General features: G+C 47.7%; 1 protein-coding gene across 1 annotated transcript in view; it reads left to right on the top strand.

The window, feature by feature from the left end:
* The window catches only part of LOC119587901 (adenosylhomocysteinase-like 1), a gene marked incomplete in the record, with an annotated part of 109868 nt that overhangs the window by 50559 nt on the left and 41809 nt on the right, over nucleotides 1–17500 (top strand). Inside the window, 1 exon segment of the mRNA XM_037936646.1 lies at nucleotides 1–143. This exon segment is cut by the window's left edge and continues 127 nt beyond it. Coding sequence (XP_037792574.1) covers nucleotides 81–143 — 63 coding nt within the window.

Below are 17500 nucleotides of genomic sequence, written 5' to 3'. Positions count from 1 at the left end.
TTGAGTGTTGACAGCAATTATACTCCCGCGGCTGGAGTAGTCCACGTCGGCCGGGATTGTGAGAGCGTCACTTGGTAACCATGGCAACAGCGGTGGTCAACGGAGAAGAGATGAGTGAACTTGGTCGGCAAACTTCATTCAAGGTAATAATGACCTTCGTTTTTGGGGCGTATGTGGAGGGGAGGGAGGGAGTCTCGGTTGAAAAGTCTTCTGAGTTGATTACTTTTTAAATGACGTTCAGAATTAATAGAATATACATATAGAAGCAGTTAGCGATAGAGTTGAATATCATTCCGAATACAGTTAAATGTGATCATGGTTTTAGATAGCAGTTCGGCAAAAATAAAGTTAGGAAGACAAGTATTTTATTCTCAGAAATTTATTGTGATATTTTCATGTTAAAATGATATGATCGGGTAGATATTGGATTGATCATAACCAAAAATTAAAGTCGATTCTAGCTTTATAAATACTTGACAGTTGACCTAGTAACAGTGGTTCATCTTAAGTCAAAGTGGCATTTATTCCTCAGAAATATGTTGAAAATTTACGAGTGAGAACAAGTATATCAGCCACGGTCTCAAAGGCATAGTAAAGGAAAGGCAGAAAGAGAACGTGTGTGTGTGCGTGTGCGAGTGCGTGTGCGTGTGTGTGTGTGTGTTGCGTTTTATTTGTTGCTGCCCAAGATGTCTTCAGAACTACGGAAATCCTCAGTTGCATTCAAGTCTTTGACGTCCGGCTTCTTGCATGTCCCCTCCCCCCTCCCCCCTCCCCCCATTGTTGGCAAAAGGTGTAATTGTGTAAGTGGGGTGAGGGGAGGGGAGGGGGAGGGGAGGGAGGAGGGGAGGGGAGGGGAGTGGGAGGGGAGGGGAGGGGAGGGGATGGGGAGGGGATGGGAGGGGAGGGGAGGGGAGGGGGCCGGGTAGCGATTCACTTCCGCGATCGCTCAGAAAAGGTACTTAAGAGAAATGTTTAAACTGGCCTCGTCTGTACTGCTTTTGGGCTTTTTATTCCCAAATTCCGTCAAAGGAGACTCGTCTCGAAAATCGGATTGGCTAGCAGGAGCTTTCATTCTCAATTGGATTTATTTTTTCCCCTTCTTTGTATTGTGTTCTTTCTTCTTTCGTTCTCTCTTCCCTTTTCTCCCTCGTTCGCTTATTTTTAGAACGGTTATTATTTATGATGCCATACCGTCCAGACATTCGTGCATTGTCGAGCGGAATGGAAGTGGTGTGTGTGAGAGAGAGAGAGAGAGAGAGAGAGAGAGAGAGAGAGAGAGAGAGAGAGAGAGAGAGAGAGAGAGAGAGAGAGAGAGAGAGAGAGAATGTGTGTGTGTGTGTGTGTGTGTGTGTGTGTGTGTGTGTGTGTGTGTGTGTGTGTGTGTGTGTGTGTGTGTGTGTGTGTGTGTGTGTGTGTGTGTGTTTTCTTTCGTTCGTTCGTGGGTTCGTTCTATCTCGAACTATTATTTTATTCCGGATTACCCTGAAGAGTGTGTGCGTGTATCTGTGAGTGTGTGAACAAGTTCTATATAAGAATACTTACATAGACCTTGTGTGTGAGTGCAAGGTTCTGCCCGGCAGCCGATTCAGAGGAAGAATGGTTTCCTGGGGAGAAGGCCGCCGAGAGAACGGGTTGGCTTGGTATGCATTGCACTGGACGGCGCGGAGTTGCGGGATTTTAGCGACAGAAAGGGTTAGTTTGATATGTATGTATATGTATACACACACGCACACGCACACGCACACGCACACGCGCACACGCACACGCACATGCACACGCACACACATGCACACGCACACGCACACACACACATGCACACACACACACACACACACACACACACACACACACACACACACACACACACACACACACACACACACACACACATATACACATATATATATATATATATATATATATATGTATGTATGTATGTATGTATGTATGTATGTATGTATGTATGTATGTATGTATGTATGTATGTATGTATTATATGTGTGTGTGTGTTTTGTAAAGAAAACTTAGAGCCAGGAAGTTGTTTAATGTATTTTCATTTCGTTTTATAAACAAGCGGAGATCCTGGTTAATTGTATTTTGTTTTAGCTGTTCCATTAGCGCAGGCAGATGAAAATGAGCAGAGTAATGGCATTACAGAGTGATGCAATGTGGATATACATGTCCAACCTCGCGAAATGTATTTCATTTTATGATTGAAATTTGTTGGGCATGAAGAAAATATGCTTTTCAGTGATGTATGCGTGGGATCAAAGGGTTATTATCACAGTTGTGTATCTGCCCGCTTTTTTAATCTCTTTCCCCTCCCCCCCCCTCCCCCCCTCTCTCTCTCTGTCGCTCAGTTATTTGTTTAAATGTTATAGTTTTGTGTAGCTTTTTAGATTTATGTTTTATCTCTGTTTACTACTTTTTTTCTTTACTAGTCTTGCACGCCGCGATCTCATTGATTAAAATCGGGTCCGGAATCTCGCTGGAGATTCTAGCTCGGGTAATGGGGTTGTTTACGTGGCTTCCTTGCGTAAACAGAAGATGAAAATTAGACGCGAGAATAATACCCACAGGTCTTAGCTTCGGGTTCATTTAGGGAGAAGAACGGCCAGGTGGAGACGAGGCATGTTCCTTGACTTCTTCAGCGTGTTTTGTCTTCCTTGCATCTTCGTTTTTCTCTTTTCTTGTTCTTTCTCTCCCTTCTCTCCTTTCATTTCACTTTGTCTTGCTGTTCCTCCTTAGCTTCGTAGCTTAACTCTCAGCCATTCTTCTTCTCTTTCTCTTTCCTTTTCTTCCTCTCTGGTTTCCATTTCACCTCCACCTCTCTCTCTCTCTCTCCCTCTTTCTTTCTCTGTCATTCCTTCTCTCTACCTTTCCCTCGTCCCTCTCCCTCTCCCTCTTCCTCCGTCTCTTTCTTTCTCCCTCTCCTCCCTCTCCCTCTCCTTCTCCTTCTCCTTCTCCTTCTCCTTCTCCTTCTCCCAATTCATCCATCCGGTTCTCTCCCCCCCCCCCATCCACATACCCTTCCTTTTCACTTTAATTTTCATATCCATCTCAAGATTTCCGTAGGGGGAAAGAGAGCACGAGTTTGTTTAATTTTCTTTTAACAAACTTGTACGAACTTCAGTCGAAGCGCAACAACAACGCAAAAATTCCCGTGGTAATTTACGCGGCAGTGGACACACATTATCACGGTGTGTGTGCGTGTGCGTTTGTGCGTGTGCGTGTGCGTTTGTGCGTGTGCGTGTGCGTGTGCGTGTGCGTTTGTGCGTGTGCGTGTGCGTGTGCGTGTGCGTGTGCGTGTGTGTGTGCGTGTGCGTGTGCGTGTGCGTGTGCGTGTGCGTGTGCGTGTGCGTGTGCGTGTGTGTGTGTGTGTATCTAATTGATATGAATCTTTCCGCAGAGATCCGTGAATGGATGTTTTATGTCGATGCGTTAAAAATGTGTTGGCAAAACTCGCGTCCCGAGCGAGCACCAAGCCGATGTCTCAGTGTCTGTGTTTGCGCAGTTCGTGGGGAATACTATTGGCCAAAGTGCTTAATCCTGCACCGCGAGAGGAAGAGGGATTGGAGAGAGTGGCTGTAGGTTAATCATATATAGGTAGAGAGGTAGATTGATCGAGAGATAGAATGATCGGTCGGTTGGCTGCTTTGATAGGTAGATGTAAATGTATCTTGTGAAACGTTTGGATGATGGAAATGTGTGCGCCAGGTTTTTTTTCTTCTTTCTTGAGATACGCTTTTCTGGCGGATTTTCCACTCTCCCTCTCCCTCCTCTCTCTCTCTCTCTCTCTCTCTCTCTCTCTCTCTCTCTCTCTCCTCTCCTCTCTCCTTCTCTCTTCTCTCCTCTTCTCTCTCCCTTCTCTCTCTCTCTCTCTCGTCTCCTCGCTCCTCTCTCGTCTCTCTCCTCCTCTTCCTCTCTCTCTCTCTCTCTCTCACACACACACACACACACACACACACACACACACACACACACACACACACACACACACACACACACACACACACACACACACACACTCGAAAAGAAAACAGGACAAGACGGCCGGGAGACGCGAGACGAGAATGGCGTAGAAACGGGTCGTGGAAAGAACATTATTAATCCACCGACGAGATAATCAGTCACGTCATGTCGTGGTCGTGCGCCTCATGAGCCTCATCGTATCCCGTCATGTTTGCTCCGGGGATGATTCGTGCTGCGGGGGAGGAGGGGAAAGGGGGGTGGGGTGGAGGGGGGTGGAAGAGGAAAGGGGAGGGGGAAGGGGGAAAGGGGGGAAGGAATGTAAGAGGCTTGGGGAGGGATCTGGCAAGCATTTTACGGATATGATTGATGGGAAGGCAGAGGAAGGGAATGAGTGAGTGAGTGAGTGAGTGAGTGAGTGAGTGAGTGAGTGAGTGAGTGAGTGAGTGAGTGATCGAGTGAGTGATCGAGTGATCGAGTGAGTGAGTGATCGAGTGATCGAGTGATCGAGGGATCGAGTGATCGAGGGATCGAGTGATCGAGGGATCGAGTGATCGAGGGATCGAGTGATCGAGGGATCGAGTGAGGAGTGAGTGAGTGAAGTGAAGAAGGGGAAAGAGGAGAGAAAAGGGAGAAAAAAATAGAAAAAAGAGGAAAAAGAGTGAGGGAAGGAAAGTAAAAGGGACAGAAAAAGGGAATGTAGAAAGAAACGGGGAACGATGAGGGAGTAGAAGAGAGTGAGGGAACGAGCGGAAATAGCAAGAGAAAACCTTAAAGAGCGATAACTTTTTAAATTTCTGTTTCACATGTCGAACACGGGGAGGAGGGGGGGAGGCGGGGGAGGGGGGGGACGTCTCACAGCCAGATTTTTAGTGCTGTAATTCACGGGCGTGGGCGGCGCCGAGGCGGAGCTGGGCGAGTTTTAAAGGAGGCAAATTTGATTAGAGCGATGCCGGGGAAGCTACTGACGTGGCTTCGCTGAGGATTAGAGAGGAGGGGGAGGGGAGGGGAGAGGGGAGAGGGGAGGAGGGAAGAGGAAAAGAGGGAAGAGCGGAGACAACGAAAGTGAGAGACGATTCTTTTTGATACGAAGATCAGGTTGTGTGCGATTTTTTTCAAATTATGCTTGCACACGATTTATTCTCGTGCTTGCATCTGTATAGGTTTTCCTGTGTATATAACTGTTTATTTCATGTGTGTGTGTGTGTGCGTGCGTGCGTGCGAGCGCCTATAGTACGGTTTGTGTTTACCTACATAGGCCTATATATACACACCCACATATATGCCCATTCATTAACCAAGCATTGGACGCAAACAGCAAACAAGAAGGCAAACACGCAAGTAAGCAAGCAAAGAAGGAAGCGGCACGTGAAGTGTGTTTACATAACGATGTTTATATCAAAGCGAGTGTCAAGATGGCGCTTGGATGCTTGGAGACTGAGTGCTTGGATAGTATTTTTAAAGACGTTTGGAATAAAAGGAGGAGGAAGTCAGTGAGGGAGGCTGTTGTTTATCCATCTTGACCTGGGGGATGGGGGGTGGGTGGGGGGGAGGAGGAGGAAGGAGAAGGAAATGGGGAGTAATGGAAAGGAAGAGATACTGTGCTGATAAGAGAGGTTTAATTGATACGGAGGAAGGAATGCGTTGCAGAAGATCGGTAAGTTGTGGAGTGTGTGTGTAGAGAGAAGGGAAAAAAATGAAGAAAGGAATGTGAAAGTCAAATTAAATGGTGAAAAAAGTGATCTATGAAATGAATGAAATCATGGGAAGGTTTAGAAGAGATTTAAAAACGGAGTGGGATTCAGTCAGTCAGTCAGTCAGTCAGAGAGACAGACAGAGAGACAGTCAGAGAGACAGTCAGAGAGACAGACAGACAGACAGACAGACAGACAGACAGACAGACAGACAGACAGACAGACAGACAGACAGACAGACAGAGCGAGCAAGAGCTAAATCAAAGAACGGAGGAAACGAGGAAACTCCTGCAAACGTTCACAATTATACAAATGCCGTCCTGTAAACCACCTCAAATGTCTTTTTATTTTCCTTAATTCTTTTCCTCTTTTTACAAAATTCCCGCCCTCCTATCTAAGAGTCATATTCAGATAACGACAATGATTATCGACATTAGGCAAGCTGGCAGCCTGTGACTCGGGACGCGATTTCCGTGTGATAATGGCATTCCCGGCTGAGCGGCCCGGGCTGCGATTTTTTTTTTGGAAAAAAAAGGAAAAAAATAGCGATAGAGATTAATGTTGTTTAGATTGTGTGTTGGTGATTAGTGGGTAATGAATGTTATTGATTTTTTTTTTTTTTTTAGGATGTAATTACTTTTTTTTTGTTGATTTGTTTAATTTTTTTTATTTGATTTTTAGGTTGAAGGGGATGGGGTGGGGTTGGCATTTAACGTGTCTAAATCGCTGCCTGATTGCTGCTTTCATCACCATGTCATTACTGTCGCTTTCTCTTAATTACCAATGCCATCAGGGTAAGGTCTGGGTGAACAGCGGAATATATTATAGAATTTGCATTGTTAATTCTCTTGTCTGTATCACTCCCCCCCACCCCCATCCCGCCCCGTCGTCCGCCCTTTCTCTCCACTTTCTTCACACTTTCCTCTCCTTTCCTATTCTTCTCGTTGGTTCTCTCTTTCTCTTTTTTTTCAACCTTATTTCTTTGTTCATTTCCACTCTTCTTCCCCCCTCTCTCCCCGCTCTCTCTTTCTCTTCTCTTGTCTCCCACCCCACCACCTCTTCCTTCGTCCTCCTTGCTCCTCCTTCCTTCGTCCTCCTTTCTCTCTCTCTCCTTCTTCCTCTTCTTTTCTCCCTCTTCCTTCGTCCTCCTTGCTCCCTCTTCCTTCGTCCTCCTTGCTCCCTCTTCCTTTCTCCCTTTCCCTTGTCGATCTCCCGCAACGTCATATGCCTTTCCTATGTTCGTTCGCCGTCGCCTGCAGTCCGATGCACATGACGATTTACTGACAGGTACGCTGCGTTCACCATTATCGTCTGCTCTCCCCTGCTTGGCAACCAACCTTGCAGGGTAGGGAGACTGTCGGCAGGGAGCGGGAGCTGTCAGCAGGGAAGGGAGGCTCGGCAGGGAGGGAACAGCAGGGTCTCTCCGTTCCCCTGTGCGGCCTGTAACCCGCTCCGGCTGGCAGTATTTTCATCAGCCGGAGGAGCCGTGGCGTTGTGGCTCTTAATTGAGATAGGTTATTGTATAGGACGGCGGTAGGGTGGGAAGGGGCGGGAACGGGGGTGGGGAAGGGGACGGGGTAGGGGAAGGGGAAGGGGAAGGGGAAGGGGATGGTGATGGGGACTGGGACGGGGGGCAAGGGGGAAGGGGGGTTTGGGAGAGGAAGGGGACGGTGGGGGGGCAAGAGGGAAGGGGGATTTGGGAGAGGAAGGGGACGGGGGGGCAAGGGGGAAGGGGGATCTGGGAGAGGAAGGGGGAGAGAGGGGAATGGGAAGGCGAGGGGAAGAGGAGTGGCAGGAAGGACAAAGGGTAAGGGGGAGGAAAAGGGAAGAGGAAAGGGGAAGGGAAAGTGATTTTAGCAGGGACAGTTTTCATGGAGAGGTGATTAGGGAAAGGTATAGTAAAACAAGGGTATAGAGTGTGTTGTACGAGTGCGGGTTGAGGGTATATACAGTGTATAGTCTGGAATAAAGGGTGCTTGTTGGAGTAGGGAGTATGGGGAGAAGGAAGCAGGGTGAAAGGTGTAATGTAGGGTGAGGGAGGAATGTTTCTCATCAGGGCGTGAGGTTACAGACAAAAGGGGAATTCACACAGCGGAAAAGTTTCCTAATTTTGAGGAGGTCTATTGAGAAAGTCCACTACAGGAGTAAGGGCGAGGAAATCAGCAATTAGGGGGGAGCGGATATTAATTAACACGAGGAAGGAACAGCGTTATTACAAGCTACATAGGAGGTTATTTGCACCAAAGCTGTTAATGAAATATGATAGATCATATAATGATAAACAACAATACAAAAGGATATTAATTAATATCGTGGAAGGAACTCCATTACAAGGTCATTGGCATCGAGGTATTCTGGTCTCCTCCCGGACTTTTCCAGCCGCAAAACATCGGGTTATGAACGTCGGCACGGCAGTCGCCACGGCAACTACCGACCGGAGGAACGGCCGTCGCCGGTAGTTTTCGTGGACTTTCATCAGGCCGCAGTTGAACTTCGGAAGCGGGGTTATTTGTGTAGCATCTCGAAAAAGGCGGAGGATTTATCATCGAGGGTGATTCGTTTCCGCTGCCCTATCTCTCCATCTGTCTCTAGCATTTATGTCTCTCTCTCTCTCTCTCTCTCTTTCTCTCTTTCTGTCTCTCTTTCTGTCTCTGTCTCTGTCTCTGTCTCTGTCTCTGTCTCTGTCTCTGTCTCTCTCTCTCTCTCTCTCTCTCTCTCTCTCTCCTCTCTCTCTCCGTCTCTCTCTCTCTCTCTCTCTCTCTCTCCCTCCCCCCCTCCTCTCTCCCCTCTCCCCCCTCCCCTCCCCCCATCTTGTCTGGTTTAGCCTCCGCCGCCGCTGGTGTTTGATCAAATATACAGACGTGCATGGAGGTCCTCGTGGCGGCTGGCGCTTGAATCTAGGAAGTATGTATTGTTTTCTTAAGTGCTTTTGTTTATTTTTACGATAATGCGTGTAGTTATTTATTTAACACACACACACACACACACACACACACACACACCACACACACACTACCCACACACACACCACACACACACACACACACACACACACACACACACACACCACACACGCACACACGCACACACACACACACACACACGCACAAACACACACACACACACCATATTATCGAAAAAGAAAACACATCAAGACTCGTAACGAGATTTGACCATTTCTTATCTTTCCATTCATCCACTAACTAAATTGAACCGCCAACCGTCAAGAGGACCTTCGTGCACGTCCGTAGAAACGCTGCGGAATATTTGATCAAACACCAGCGGCAGCGGAGGCTAAACTAGTCAAGATGGAGAGAGAGAGAGAGAGGATGGGGGAGGAAGAGAGAGAGGTGGGGGGAGAGCAGAAAATAGAGATAGAGGTGGAGGTAGGTAGGTAGGTAGGTAGGTAGGTCAGCTACATACGTTTGCATGCATATCTTGATGCATCCATCCATCCCGTTTCCCTGTGCCTGCAATGCATTTTATCAGCTGACCAATATTTGAACAAAAGCTCTTTGTGACATCAGTCATATGTAGACATTTTTTTCAGTTTGTCAAAACCTCTCTCTCTCTCTCTCACGTCATCTCTCATCCGTCTCTCTCTCGTCTCTCTGCTATCGTCCGTCGTTCCAGCGTCATCGTCGTCTCTCGCTCTCGTCTTCTCTTCTCTTTTCTCTTTCTCTCTCTCGTCTCTCTCTTTCTCTCTCTTTCTTTTTCTTCTCTTGTGCTCTTCTTTCTCTTTCCTGCTTTCCTTCATCTTATCCATCTTTTCAATCTCTTTCTCTCTCTCTCTCTCATTCCGTACTCTCTCTCTCTCTCTCTCTCGTCTCTTCATTCTCTCTTCTTCTCTCGTCTCTCTCTCTCTCTCTTCTCTCTTCTCCTAATCTCATCTTTCTCTCTTTCTCTCTTATTCCTTCTACCTTCCTCCACCTCCTCTCCCTCCTCCTCCTCTGGCACATTGTTGGCAGAGAAAGAGAGAAAGAACAAAGAACAAAGAACAGAGAATAAAGAATAGAAGAAGAAGAGCGAGCGAGAGCTGGAACGGGAACGGGAGGGTTGGTACACGTGGCCTAAAGCAACATGCAGTTAGTTGTATCTTGAATTCCATTTCCCCGTTGCCCCTTTTCGCTAGTACGTGTTCCCTGTGTTCTTTATTCGGCTTTCTCTTGTGCCATTTCCGTCCAGGGCGATTCGAATAAGGGTTTAAAAAATGCATTTACTCGTAAAACAATGATAAAACGTCATTTCCGGCTTGTGTGCAGTGTCGTTTCGGCCCCTACCCCTTCGCCAGCCTAAAGTGTTGGCAGTGACAACATCTGACAGCGGGCTGAAGGAGGTCGCGTATGCCTACCTCGCCTCTCGTCCTTGCTCCGTTTGATAACATTATTGTGAGGTAGATTGGCCGCTTGGAAAACTTCGTGTGTGGGTTATGTTTCATTGCGTTTATTGCTTCGCTTGTGTACGCGTACGAACACTGATACTCGGTGTGTGTGTGTGTGTGTGTGTGTGTGTGTTGTGTGTGTGTTGTGTGTTGTGTGTTGTGTGTTGTGTGTTGTGTGTGTGTGGTGTGTGTTGTGTGTGTGTGTGTGTTTGTGTGTGTGTGTGTGTTTGTGTGCGCGAGCGCACGTGTCTGTCTATTTGTGTGTATGTCTGTGCATTCTATTATTTATTCTCTTTTTTAATTTAGCCATCGAATGTTACCGTGCGCTGCCTTTCTTCATTTTTGTGTTGCCTTTGGATATCCGAAGTTGTGTCGTTTTCCAATCCAAATTTTGCGAGCACAGATATGCAGTATAGCCAATATCACTTTTCTGTTAGCGAACCCTAGCATATCTGTTTCTGTACGCGTACATATACATCTGTAAAACGTTCACGCGTCAGAGGATTTCGTGTGTCGATTAACGTACATAGTAATGTAATGAGTGCCACCTCGAGGTGCCATTCGGTGTCGGGTGTTGCGGCTGATTGCAGTGCAATTTGATCCCAGAGAAACGGTACCCGAGCTCTCCCAGAATCCCCAAGCGTGACTCCTTATCTCAATAAGGTCATTATCGGTTATCTCGACGCTATCTGTATTGATTAAACATATAGGCCGGCTCAGGGGAGGGCGAAAGTCGGGGTTGTAGTGGCGAGTTTGAGCTTCCCAGGGTGACAGTGCTCCGTGCGGGTTGTGAGTGGGGCGCGACTTGTAGGTTTTTAACGGGGCTATGGACGGGGTGGGTTTTTAAAAGAGCAATCGCTTTAGGGTCGTTCGGGGGATACGAGTGCTAGAGTGAGGGGGGAAGGGGTTCACTTTTGACGTCACGCGAGATCGTGGTACTCCGCCTTTAGTCGTCCTCCATGGGAATGGGGGTCAGAGAGCCAGCGAAAAATGTGACACTTCTTTTATATATCGTCTCGCGAATGTCACAAGAAAAGGCGCTACGATATAGGGACGGTCCATCGGGTTCGCGAAAGGATCTCTACGGCGCGTGTAATGGGAACCTCGTCCCATGCAAGACAAGGCAGCGCCGCCGTAAAAGGAATGAAAATACCCTCTGCCGACGTGGTCGTCAGGGCCCATTCGCGTGATCCGACTTTGCAAAGTTTCGGGTGAGTTAAGGGATTCTTTTTTATATTCAGGGTGAAGGATTGAACGGATACGGCAGAGAGTGGGCGTTCAGGTGAAGGTCGGCTGAGCATCGGCGTCCGAGTTAGGACTTGGAGTTTATCCCTTTGCCGTGAGCGCGAGGTCTCGAGAACGTGTTCGAGATGGAGGTTTTCGAAGAGCCGGGGCGTCACACCCTCGAGGAACACGGGCGTCACACCCCCGTCAGGATGGACTCTCGCACGTGTAAGGCCAGACACTGTGTCATCATAGTATTGTATTCGTTGGATTTGTTACCTGTTACTGGTGGTCACGGGGCGTCTGTGGGGAATTATGTAATGTTCTCTAGCGTCTCAGTAGATCCTTGGCTCTCGGCGTGGAATTTCGTTGTCCAGTATTGCCTCGGCGCATGTACGTCGTGTGATTTCATAAGTCACCTCGAACATGGTCGGGTCGGGAGGTTTTGGCGAAGTATCTCACAGCTTTGGGTGTCTATTATTTGTGGGAAGTTTGTTATCGTGGGAAAGTTTAGTGCTTTGGTTACTACCGTGGCCTTTATATGATATCGTCTTGCTCCTATGTTGCATTAGGAGTTGCCAGTATGCCAGTATGTTTTGCATTTTTATATCATCCATATTACTTATGTTCATTAAAAGACTTTTTATGCAACCAAGTGTTATTTGTACAAAATATGATAAGTGCATACACCATGAATTCATACTTACACTTGAACATCTTGGGTAACATGCAGTTACGTTGCCAGAGCTCTATCACTCCGAAATATTCTTTATTTGCCGAATGAGAAAGACCAACACGGCAGAGACGCAATAGATGTCAAGTAGATGTCCCCGCAGCGTTGCCTCGCGCGGCATCCACACGTGACCGAATTGCTGTCGCGGGGAATGAGGGCTGGTGTCAGTTTCGCTGAATTATATGTGTGTGTTTTTGCGGGCTGGACTTTGGCGTTACTCTCGGGCGTGTTGGTGGACTGAACGAGGTTTTTAGCAGCGGGGGCGAGGTGGTGCAAGGAGCATGGAGTTCCGGGTATGTGAGGGCGAAGGGCGGGAGTAGGTTAGAGGTTTCCACAGGGCTGGATTCGCGTGCAAGTAATGGGACATACAAATGCGCCGAGGACAAAATAGCGTGGAAAGAAAAGGCGAAGGTGACGTCAGGGATGGCGGAGGGAGGGGAAGGTAGGAGGCGGATTGGGGAGGGGGGAGGGAGGGCAGGGGATAGAGGACGGTTAGGAGAAGGGGCGGGGGAAGGGGGGGAGTGAGAGGTCTCGAGAGGATCAAAAGTGTTGTTTTAGGGGCGACAGGTTTAAGAAGTGCAAAAATAAACTAGGTTCCTGAGGGTTTCTTCGTGCTCTTTTCGGGCGCGAGGAGGGAAAGCAGGACTAGGAACAAGGGGCGAGTAACCAGGACCCATAGACTAGGGACTCGTGACCAGAATTCAGGGACCAGTTACGTGGGACCAGAAACAAGTACCAGTCTCTCAGCCCAGGACCAAAAACCAAAAGCCAAAGACCGAGGAGGGGGGGGGGCACAATGGCCGATGGACGCATAGGTCTTTTCACGATAGGTAATAAAGGAGGCGGGATAAGGAAAGGATCAAGGGAAACAAGCACGTGTTTTCCATCGATCCGCGGCGGGCTGGCCAAACCCGGGAGATTATGTGCGTGTGATGCTCCAGGATCCCCATGACCTTTGAGAAAAAAGGAAGGAAAAAGGTATATAAAAAAAACGTATATTCACCGGAAAGGAAAGCCTTGCGTCCCGGATCTTTTGGAAGAGGTAGATGATAGTAGGAGAGAGAGAGAGAGTACATAGAGGGACTTCAGAAGGGTGGAGATAAGACACAGAGAAGGGCAACAGACATTTCTGAAAAAAGGAAGAAAGAACAAAAAAGGGGGAAAGGGAAATGAGGTCACACGAGGCGGTGATGTAAAGTAACGTTCCCCGGGTTTTGCATTAGGCGCGATGTGACCAACTCATCTTTAGTAGCGCGAGCCCCTCCGGCTGGCTGCCTGGCTGGGCCGCCCACCCGCCCGCGCCCGCCGCCCGCTCTGCAGCCTCTTGCGAACCACACCTTCCCTCTTTTCCTCTCGTGGAGTGACCTTGGCTCAGTTTCTCGTGTGCGGAGGGGGCATCCGCCTGACAAGAGAGGACCTTTGGTCTTCTTCGGTTGTTTTTTTTCTCCCTCTCTTTCTTTCGCTGTCTTCATATCTTCTTCTTTCTCATTCCTACTGCTTCTTCTCTCTTACGTGTTCTTGCTGCTTCTTGGCTTGGTGTCCCCTGTCCTTCCACCTCGTCTTCCTCTTCTTCTTCTTCTCTTCTTCTTCTCTTCTCTTCCTTCTTCACTCTTCTCTCTTCCTTCTTCTTTTCTTCTTCTTCTCTGCTTCTTCCTTCTTCGTCTTCTCTCTTCTCTTTTCTCTTCTTCTTCTTCTGCTTCTTCTGCTTCTTCTTCTTCTGCTTCTGCTTCTTCTTCTTCCTCTCCTCCTCCTCCTCCTTCCTCCTCTCCTCCTTCTCCTCCTCCTACTCCTCCTCCTTCCTCCTCCTCCTCCTCCTCCTCCTCCTCCTCCTCCTTGTCTTCCTCCTCCTCCTCCTCCTCCTCCTCCTCCTCCTCCTCCTCCTCCTCCTCCCCCTCCTCCTCTCTCCTCCTCCCCCCTCCCCCCCCCCTCCCCCACCCCCTCCCCCTCCCCCTCCCCCTCCCCCTCCCCCTCCCCTTCCTGTCCCCACAAACATTTCTTTTTTTCCTTTTCTCCTTTAATCGGCCACAATCTCTTAATACATTTGTCACCGCCAGCTTCCTCGTCCTCCCTCCACTCCCTGGGGCGGAAAGAAAGATAAAAGGAAAGAAAACGTGTAATCAGAAAGGGAGTAAGGAAAAGGAAGGGGCAGGGAGAGTAAAAGTGAGAAGGTACGAAATAAAGGAAGAGAGAAAGGGGGATGAAAATGTAGAATACTGGGATATGAGGATGGGTATGAGGAGGAGGAGGATAATACTGATAACGATAAAGATAGCGACGATAACGCTAGTGATAATGATGATGATAGTAAAGATGTTGATGATAGTAATAATGATGATGATATCGATAATAATGAAAATAAAGATAATATTGATGATGAGGGTAATGAGGAACAAGATGGCGTACTCCCACTTGGCCCAAAGCAAGATCAAACGTTGCTGCTGGTACAGTCAAAGCACAAATATGAAATGTTTTTCTTCACTCTTTCTCTGTTCTTGCCACTTTTCTCTTTTCTCTCTTCGTTCTTCCCTCTCTGTTATACCCGACTTCATCTCGTCTCCCCCGCTCCCACCTCTTTCTTTCTCTTTCTTTTCTTTGTATCTCTATATCTATCTCTTTTTCTTTGTGTATATCTTTATCTCTTTCTATCATCATCTCTATCTCTATCTATCTTCCTCTTCCCCTCTCCCGTCTTTCTCTCTCTCCCGTCTTTCTCTCTCTCCCGTCTCTGTTTCTCGTCTCCTCTCTCTCTCCTCTCTCTCTCTCTCTCCTCTCTCTCTCTCTCTCTCTCTCTCTCTCTCTCTCTCTCCCTCCCTCCTTTCCTCCTCCCTCCCTCCCTCCTTCCCCCTCTCCCCTCCCTGTGTCCACTCGGGTTGAAACGTCGCGTCGCCTCCTTGCCGATTCTTGTTTTCTTAGGCTGGAGTTCCTCGGTCCAAGAAGTTTCCTTGGCGGCTCGGCTCCGCGCTCGCTCTTGGCCGCGGCCCAGCTCGTCCTTCTGCTCTGCCGCTGTCTTCGCCTTTTCTAGCCCTTTTCTTCTCTTTCTTGTCTTTTTCTTCTTTTTATTTTTATTTTTATTTTTATTTTTATTTTTCTTCTCTTTCTTTTTCTTTTTCTTTTTCTTTTTCTTTTTCTTTTTCTTTTTCTTCTCTTTCTTTTTCTCTTTCCTTTTCCTTTTCCTTTTCCTTTTCCTTTTTTTTTCTTCTTCTCCTCCTCCTCCTCCTCCTCCTCCTCCTCGTCCTCCTCGTCCTCCTCGTCCTCGTCCTCCTCCTCCTCCTCATCTCCTCCTCTCCTCCTCTCTCCTTCCTCTTTTATCTTCCTCCTCTCTCCTCCTCCTCCTCCTCCTCCTCCTCCTCCTCCTCCTCCTCCTCCTCCTCCTCCTCCTCCTCTTTTATCTTCCTCCTCCTCTTCCTCATTCCCAGCTTTTTTATCGTTTCGTTTCCTCCGCCGGATTTGGTACAAGTTTTGTAATTTAGTGATTTTATATTTATGCAGAATTCTTTATTTATTTATTTTATTACGACCCCCCCCCCCCCCCGCCCTTTTGGAAGATACTATTCTCTCTCCTTTCTCGTGTATCCTTTACTTTCTTTATTTTTTACCCCTTATTGTCCCCCCTATTTCAGATTCTTTTTCTTAAGAGTATTTTCTCGTATCTCCTTTCCCATCTTTATTGAATTTGCTTCTGCCGAGCAGTCCGCCTCGCAGCCGCACTTCATGTTCTGCAGCTGTCACCTTCTGTCCGTCGTGGCAGTTTATAGTCTTTCTATTCCTGTTCTTATTTTTACGCCTCTTCTTCTATTTCCCCTTGTATTCTCCTTCGCTGTGACCTTTCCCTTGCCCTTCTCTCTCCTCTTTTTTGCATCTTATTATTATTATTATTATTTTTTAATTTTTACATGACCAGCTCCACCTTTACCAGCACTGCGAATATTACGATCATTACCACCATCACCATTGTCACTATTATCTTTATCATTATAATCATCTTTATCTTTATCCATCATCATCATCATCACCATCACCATCACCATTACCATCACCATCATCATCACCATCATCATCACCATCATCACCGTACTGATGGTGGTGATGATCCTCCCTCTGCACCATCGCCATCACCACCATCCTCCTCCTCTTCCACGTATTCCTACGTCACCTTTTTCTTCTCCCCCCCCCTCCCCCCTCCCCCCGCCTCATCCCACCTCCTTGACCTCCCGGGCCATCCGACTCTTGGTCTTTTTTTCGCTCCCGGGAATAAGTCTTTCTCTCGATTACCTTCGTGTTAAAGTCTTTACGCTGCCTCCCTCAAATTTCTCATGATCGATTTTCCCCCCCCCCTTTTTTCGAACTCTTCTACTTCTCCCCCCCCCCCCTCCTCACACAAACACCTTTCCCCGTGTCCCTCCCCCCCTCCTCATTCTACCACTTTCCTCTTCTTTCTCATATCTCATCCCCCTCTCCTCTCCTCTCCTCTCTCTTCTCTTCTCTTCTCTCTTCTCTTCTCTTCTCTTCTCTTCTCTTCTCTTCTCTCCTCTCCTCTCCTCTCCTCTCCTCTCCTCTCCTCTCCTCTCCTCTCCTCTCCTCTCCTCTCCTCTCCTCTCCTCTCCTCTCCTCTCCTCTCCTCTCCTCTCCTCTCCTCTCCTCTCCTTGCCTCCCCCCCTCGCGTGAGGCATCGTTTAAAGGTGATGACGGCTGTTCTCTTTGCACTTGATATTGCTCTGAAGGTCATTACTAAAACCGCACTTTTTTATGTGTTCATTTCTCTTTACTCTTTCTGTCTCTCTTTTTCGCTCTTGCTTGCTTTACTCTTGTTTTTTCTCTTTCTTTCTGTTCATAATTCACTCTTTCCCTCTTCTTCCTTACCTCCTCCTCCTATTCCTCCTTCCTTTCTCCCACCCACCCTCCCTCCCTCCCTTTCACCCTCCCTCAATCCCTCTCTCCCTTTCTCCCTTTCTCCCTCTCTTCCTCATGCGAGTCCTTGTACGATTACTGTGATGCAGCAAAATATTCGTATCGTATTTATCACATGCATTAACGACCTTGTTTTGGGGTCGGTTCTCAGTTGTCGTGTTATTTTTCTTCGCAGTGTCTTTTGTACGTTTGATTTTGTTGTTGAAGGCAAAGACTATTTTTTTTCTTCAGTCATGGTGTTTGTTTCCACAGTTGTTTTTGCGAGAGAGCGCGCGGTCATCCTGCGTGTGGTTCTGCATTGTTATTTTGGGTCGTTAGTGTGTTCCTCGTCTTTGTGTTCTTAATGAGTTGGTGTCCTTTCTTTGTAAGGTTGTTAGTGGCGTGTTTTCCTCCGTTTGTGTAATCATCTATGTTTTTTTTCTCTCTCTCCCGGTGTTGGTATTTCGTATCAACAGATGTTTTTCCCATTGTGTGTTTTTTTCGGTTGTTTTTATTATTTTTTTCTGGCGAGGAATTCCTCTGTGTAGCCCCCCACCCCAACCCCTACCTTCCAGAAAAAAATATGACGTAGCCCAGCCGTGGCTTCAGCCC

This window comes from Penaeus monodon, chromosome 1, assembly GCF_015228065.2.
Source record: "Penaeus monodon isolate SGIC_2016 chromosome 1, NSTDA_Pmon_1, whole genome shotgun sequence".
Taxonomy (NCBI): Eukaryota; Metazoa; Arthropoda; class Malacostraca; order Decapoda; family Penaeidae; genus Penaeus; species Penaeus monodon.
This window is presented reverse-complemented; position numbering and strand designations above follow the sequence as displayed.